Below are 6654 nucleotides of genomic sequence, written 5' to 3' on the forward strand. Positions count from 1 at the left end.
GGGGGGGGGCTCAATGGTTTTCTAGTTACGCCTCTGACCTCTGTGCTTGAAAATGTTAAAAACTCTTAGCTATAGCTGTGGTTTAATGTATTTGTCTTTACTCTTTACCCTAAAGTCCATTTAAAACTACATTCCATTTAAGACCACAGGGTGATAATGCTGGTGAGAAATTGCATTGCAAAAGGAATAGCATTGTTACACTATTATAGAAACAGGAAATAACAGTGTCCTGGATCAGCAAGTAATACAACTATTTTACAGGGGATAACTCAAAAAAAATAAAAAAAAATGGTTTGCTTATGTATAATATATCTGATTTCTTATTTTGCCCATACTTACATTTTTATGTACTTCCTGTTTTATTTAGGTTAGAATTGCCATTTAAACCTTAGAGTCTAAAGTGATGGTCGGTTGGATCATAAAGTCATCTGTGTGCAGTAAACTGTCTCACACAAAAATAAAATATTATCTTCTTCTGTCATCCTTCTATTTCCACATTTTTCTGGAATATATATATGTTCCTGCAATCCACCTAGATCAGTTTATCACTCGCTCTGTATACTCTATTGCACATTAGTGCAGTAACAGGTATGCTATTACATATTACCACTATTAGTTTACTTCCTAGAAATAAATGATGGAGTTAATTTTCTTGTTAGTTCCTATTGTTACTTCATCTTTACTATTTTATGTAACAAAACAGTTTCCTACTGAAACATCATCATCGTTTGCTTTTCCAGATACTACATAATCGCTTTCGGTCTGATGGCCCCTTACCTTCTTCTCAAGGCTATAGGATTTTTCCTTCTTGTGATAGTTGGGATACCAGGAAACACCTTCATCATTCTCCAATTTACCTACATCAAAAGTAAAGAGAAAAAACATGTTCCAAGCAACATAATATTGTCAGTACTGGCTTTAGCAAATGTACTTGTCATCTTCTCACGCATCATTCCACAGTCCTTGAATGCAATAGGAGTAGAAAACTTGCTTGATGACATAGAGTGCAAATTTGTTATATATACATACAGAGTAAGCAGGGCTATGTCTATTTGTGTCACTAGTTTGCTTAGCTGCTACCAGTGTATTCTCATTGCTCCAACAACTAGAGTTTGGGTTTATTTGAAGAGTAAAGTAACCAAAAACATTATGGGCATTATCATTATTTTGTGGATTATAAACTTCTCCATTTACCCTTATTGTTTTTTGAGTACTAATGCAAAGAAAAATGTAACAAATTCACCATATACTCTGCATTTGGTATATTGTGATTCTGACTTTTTGACTTATACAGCATATATTGTCAATGGAATATTTTACACTATCCGTGATGTTATATTTGTAGGACTAATGACATTAGCAAGCAGTTACATGGTGTTCATCCTTCTTAGTCATGAGAAAAATGTGAAAGCAATTAGAAGCTCTAACAAAGAGCAAAAGTTGTCAGCTGAGATCAAAGCTTCAAGAGCTGTCATATTATTAGTTGTTCTGTATGTGTTACTGTTTGGGTTGGATAATTCCATGTGGGTCTATACACTAACTTTATCCAACGTGCCTTCTGACATGAATGATATTCGAATATTTCTATCATCCTCATATGCAGCTCTGAGTCCCATTGTCATCATACTCACCAACCCTAAGCTTCATCGCTCTTGGATACTGTCTAACAAGCACAAGTTTTCCCAAAAACACACAGGAAGCACTGGAACTGTATATTCTGTAAGTAAATACAGCTGACAAAATATCAAATAGTATTTGTAATACAGGATTATGAGTAGGGACCAGCTGGAATAAACAAAAATAAAAAGCATGTATACTGTATACAAGTTGAAGTCTGGTTCATTGCAACAACAATCACAGCTTACTTCTCTATTTCACACACCAGTATTTTAACCCTCATCACATGTGCTAGAGGCCAATGCGTGGGGTTAATTTATAAGTTGCTTTTGCTATGGAACTTTTTTAATAAACTGACTTGCTATTAAAATATGTGTTCAGCATATTTCAGAGCCATGTTAAAAATCTTTACTCGTAGGAGTATATTATATTGAACTCTTTTTTTTCTTTCATAGAAAAGGTCCTTCAAAAGACAAAACATATATTAAAAAAAAACAAACAAAAAAACAAATTAGAATATTCAAAATTGATCTGATTTGGAAATAGCTGACAGAAATCACACTTGGGGACATTTATCAATATCGTCACATCCAGTTAGTTCATTATTTGGTCATAAAGTAGAATTTAATTACAATGTGTAACTAATTTACTATTTTAGTGCTTCTTCCATTCCAGAATCAGAACCCCCTGTAACTTGTTAGTTGTAACAGGGTATTCGTAATTCACATTAGATGCACTCTAAATGGATGTCATTTATGCTAGCATAAACCCAATAATAGTTACTTACACTTGCTTTGTAGTATATTCCCACAGCTAATGCAAGCAGCACCACTGCCAATTTCTGCCTGTGTGGTCCCTGTGTGTTGTAAAGTAGCCGTCACTCCAAATTGGCTCCCATGATGGACTACAATCTTATGTTTACTTTTCTCATTTGTATTGGAATTGTAGTTTATCACAGGCGTGAGCTTGGAGTGGTGGCAACTTAACAGCACACACAGGATCCATGGGGAACAAAAGTAGCCATGCTCCAGAAGGATCAGTGTCAGCATGAACTCAGAAATGATTTGATTATCTACAGCTGAGTGATACACAAATAAGATACATTTTTGTTAATAGTTAAGGTACTTAAATACATTTTTAAGATTTAACTCCTAAGTTTAGTGTCACTTTAAAAAGTCCCCAGGAGAACGTCTTTGATGTGAGTCTACTGGTGGTACGGACCCTTAAAAAGTTCTGCACCAAATTCAGAAAAGCCCTGTCGCCAGTTTCGATATTCTTACCAACATTTCCGATAAGATTTAGGTACAACGTACTTTCCAAAGCCGACAGCTTAATGTAAACAAAGAGGCTGGTGATGCTGGCTGATATCATTATCCAAATATGGCTATATTTTAGTAAGCATGTCAACCACCATCACCCTTGTTTACATTTAGTTATGCTATGTAAGATCAATAGCAACCTGTCTATGACACCCGCCCACTGCCTGATGTCAATCAGCACCAGAGCAGATCTGATTGAGAACTCAGTTCTCAGAATTTCCCATCAGGCTCCACCCACTCAACATAAGACAAGATGTTGGTTGACATCCTTACCAAAATATGTCCATATTTGGGTAATTATATCAGCTAGTATCCTTGGTTGTTTACATTCAGCGCCCGTATGAATACCAAAACATATGGCAGGGCTTTTTTAATTTGGTGCAGGGCCTTTTAAAGGTCTATACCACCAGGAAAAGCTCCCACTGCCAGCACCACTGGTCATAAAAGCACTGTTGGTTGTACCTGTAGCAGCTTCCTTACAATAAGAAATGCCCACTGTCATTGACGTTGAGTGGCTGTAGCCTGATGGGAGATTCTGAGAAATTAGTTCCCATCAGGTCACCTCCCCTGCACTCTGCTGCTGTCACCCAGCAGCAGAGTGGACCTGATGGGGAACTCAGTTCTCAGAATTTCCCATCAGGCTCTGCCCACTGTTATTATCATTGGTCATTAAGAATGCTGTTGGCTGTAGCCAACAGTTTCCTTAATAACCAGTGACGCCAACTATCAGTAACACTGAGTTAGTGGAGCCTGATGGGGAAGCCTGATGGGGAAGTTTGACAGCTGAGTTCCCCATCAGGTCCACTCTGCTGCTTAATGATAGCAGGCAGTGGACTGGTGCCATAGCCAGCCTGCTCTTGGCTATGGCACCCACCCACTGCCTGCTATCAATCCACAGCAGACCAGATGGGAAACTCAGTTCTCAGAATTACCCATCAGGCTCCACCCATCTACAGTATAGGTCTTCTACCTCTGCACCTGCCTGTGTGATAGGTGCAGTGGCCGGGTGGAAGCTCAGTAATACTGAGCCTTTGATTTTATCGGGCTCTGTGGTGCTGAGCTGCACTGAGGACGGAGTGTCTGGTAAGAACACCTCAGCCACACTGTGCCTCTGCACCTCAAATAGCGGTGCTTGCCCCAAGTTCATGTACCTGATACATGAATCTGGTGCAAGCAAAGGCATTTGCTCTGTGGATGCACGCCATAATTCTAAAGATTGTCTAAATTATCACTCAATGTTCTGCCCTGTGTTTTTGGGTCAGTGAAGACATGAGAGCAGAGCTGTAGTTCATATCTCAAAATCTAAATCTGAGCTGTCGTTCATATCTCAAAACGTGCAAATCTAAAAAAAGCAAGTAGACTTGTTTTCTGGAGAATATCAGACTTTGGGTTCTTCAAATGTTGGTGAAATATTCAATGTTTTGCTGTGGCCTACTCTATAATATTCCCATTATTACCCTACAAGAAAAAATATTCTTGTAGCTAATGTGAGGGTGTTAGCTCGGCAGCGGGTGTTTGTGACTACCTGGATGAGTTCACACCACAAAAAAATAGGCACAGCAAGCAACGATTTCTTCGGGTGAAAACACACTCCCATGCAGCAATAAGAGAACAAGCAGCCTCTGTGTCCGCAGGCCAAAGTCGTGGTCATGGTCGTGGACATGATGCATCCTCTGCAGGAAGGGCACGCTTGTTCTTTTTATCTGGTGCTGTCCGTCTTATTCAGCCACAACATACAGAAGAGTAGACTTGTGCGCCGTCAAAACATTCGTTCTGTTTCGTTTCGGAATATCCGTTATTTCGTATTTTGTAATTCGTAACTGAACTCGATTCGGATTCGTACGAAATATGAATTTTCGTTAGTGGCGGTTATATTTTCGTAACTTTACGAACATTCCTTTTGATGAAGTTAAAAAGCAAAATACCTTTGTTAATATTGGAGTGGTAGTTGTTTTCTTATCCGAAATACGAATTCCGTTAACGGATTCCGTATTCCGAATTCCGTATTTCGAACTTTAAAAAAAACTACCATCAACTCCAATATAAATGTACTTTGCTTTTTACCTTCAATATAACGAATGTTCGTAATGGAACGAAAATACGTCAACGGAATTTCGTATTTCCTGCCTGTATATTGTAATGCAACTCTCAGCAGCAGAAGAGAACCTCTTATTGGTCAACCAAAACGAAATACGAATTCCGTTAACGGATTCCGTATTCCGAATTCCGTATTTCGGACTTTAAAAAAAAACTACCATCAACTCCAATATAAATGTACTTTGCTTTTTACCTTCAATATAACGAATGTTCGTAACAGAACGAAAATACGTCAACGGAATTTCGTATTTCCTGCCTGTGTGTGTAACTGTGTATTGTAATGCATCAGCAGCAGCGGATCCGTATCTCGGATTAAAAAAAAATCTTGTCATGTTGTTCAACCTCATTTACAGGGGTAATATTAGTTCCTGTTTCAAAGAAATTCGGATCCGAAATTCGCTAACGGAATTTCGTATTTCGGATATAATTCGGAAACTGCCATTCAGATTTCGGATGCTCCGAAATTCGGAATTTCAGGAAAATTCGTACGAATTTCGATTCGTAACGAAACAAATCGCACATGTCTACAGAAGAGGTGGTGAATTGGATAACTAAGCCATTCTCATTCTCCTCATCCTCTGTCACCCAGGCTCATACTGGTTTCTCAGTCCACCGCAGCTGCCAAAGTGACCAATTCTGCATCTTTGTCCACAGCTACTCCTGCACTAGCACCCACCATCATGCATGGAGGAGTCAGCTGAATTGTTTGAACACACCGTCAGTGACATGCTGCTGGAGGATGCACAGCAATTACAATGGTCTGATGTTGGCTCTGAGGTTGAGGAAGGGAAGGGGTGTCAATGATGAACAACAAACTGGCACTCATGTTTCCCCAGCAGCAGCATACTGCCAGGTTGGCTCCAGTGACGAGGACAGAGGGGGTGATGATGAGGCGGTCACTTACTCTACTTGGGTGCCTGATTGAACAGAGGAGGAAAGTGAGGAGGAGGCACAACCCCAACAAGGCAGGACGACCTCCAGCGGATGCCGTATGAGCAGCCACCCCATTGCATCAGAAGGCAGCGTTGTTGTCTTATAGCACACCTCCAGGAACTCAGCTGTGTGGGAGTTTTTCAGCACATGTGCAGCGGACCGCAGCATTGCTATTTGCAACTTGTGTCTCAAGTGGATCAAGCATGGCAAAAACATCAGACGCTTGGGTACCACGTGCTTGAAGAGACATCTGACCACCGGCCATGCAGCCCATTGGCAACAGCACCATAGAAAGAGCCACACTTCTCCTCGCTCCTCATCTGTCATCTCTACCCCCACTATACGTCATGCCATTTCCACAACCTCCACTGAGAGGGATGATGGTATAGCAATGGGTGTGACAGGTCCTTCCGCCAAATCTGCCAGTAGCCCACCAGCTGTAGCTTTTAGCAGTCAGATTTTGCTGCAGCGGATAAAAAAATACTGCCCCCCCCCCCCCATCCACATGCTCGGCATCAAAATGCCAGCTTAGCCAAATTGCTAGCTTTACAGCTGCTGCCTTTCCATCTGGTAGACTCTGCAACCTTCCATGAGTTTGCAGAATGTGCTTTACCACGGTGGCAGGTTCCAAAACACCACTTCTTTTCACGTAAAGCCATTGCAGCTCTGTATCCGCATATGGAAGGAA

General features: G+C 40.6%; 1 protein-coding gene across 1 annotated transcript; it reads left to right on the plus strand.

The window, feature by feature from the left end:
* Positions 1 to 765: 765 nt before the first annotated feature.
* LOC108792079 (vomeronasal type-1 receptor 3-like) lies at positions 766 to 1737 on the plus strand. Its single transcript, XM_018562760.1, has one exon. The coding sequence runs from the start codon at positions 766 to 768 to the stop codon at positions 1735 to 1737; it is 972 nt and encodes a 323-aa protein (XP_018418262.1).
* Positions 1738 to 6654: the final 4917 nt, after the last annotated feature.

The sequence above is a fragment of the Nanorana parkeri genome, unplaced genomic scaffold (assembly GCF_000935625.1).
Source record: "Nanorana parkeri isolate BGI_ZX_2015 unplaced genomic scaffold, ASM93562v1 scaffold598, whole genome shotgun sequence".
Lineage (NCBI taxonomy): Eukaryota > Metazoa > Chordata > Amphibia > Anura > Dicroglossidae > Nanorana > Nanorana parkeri.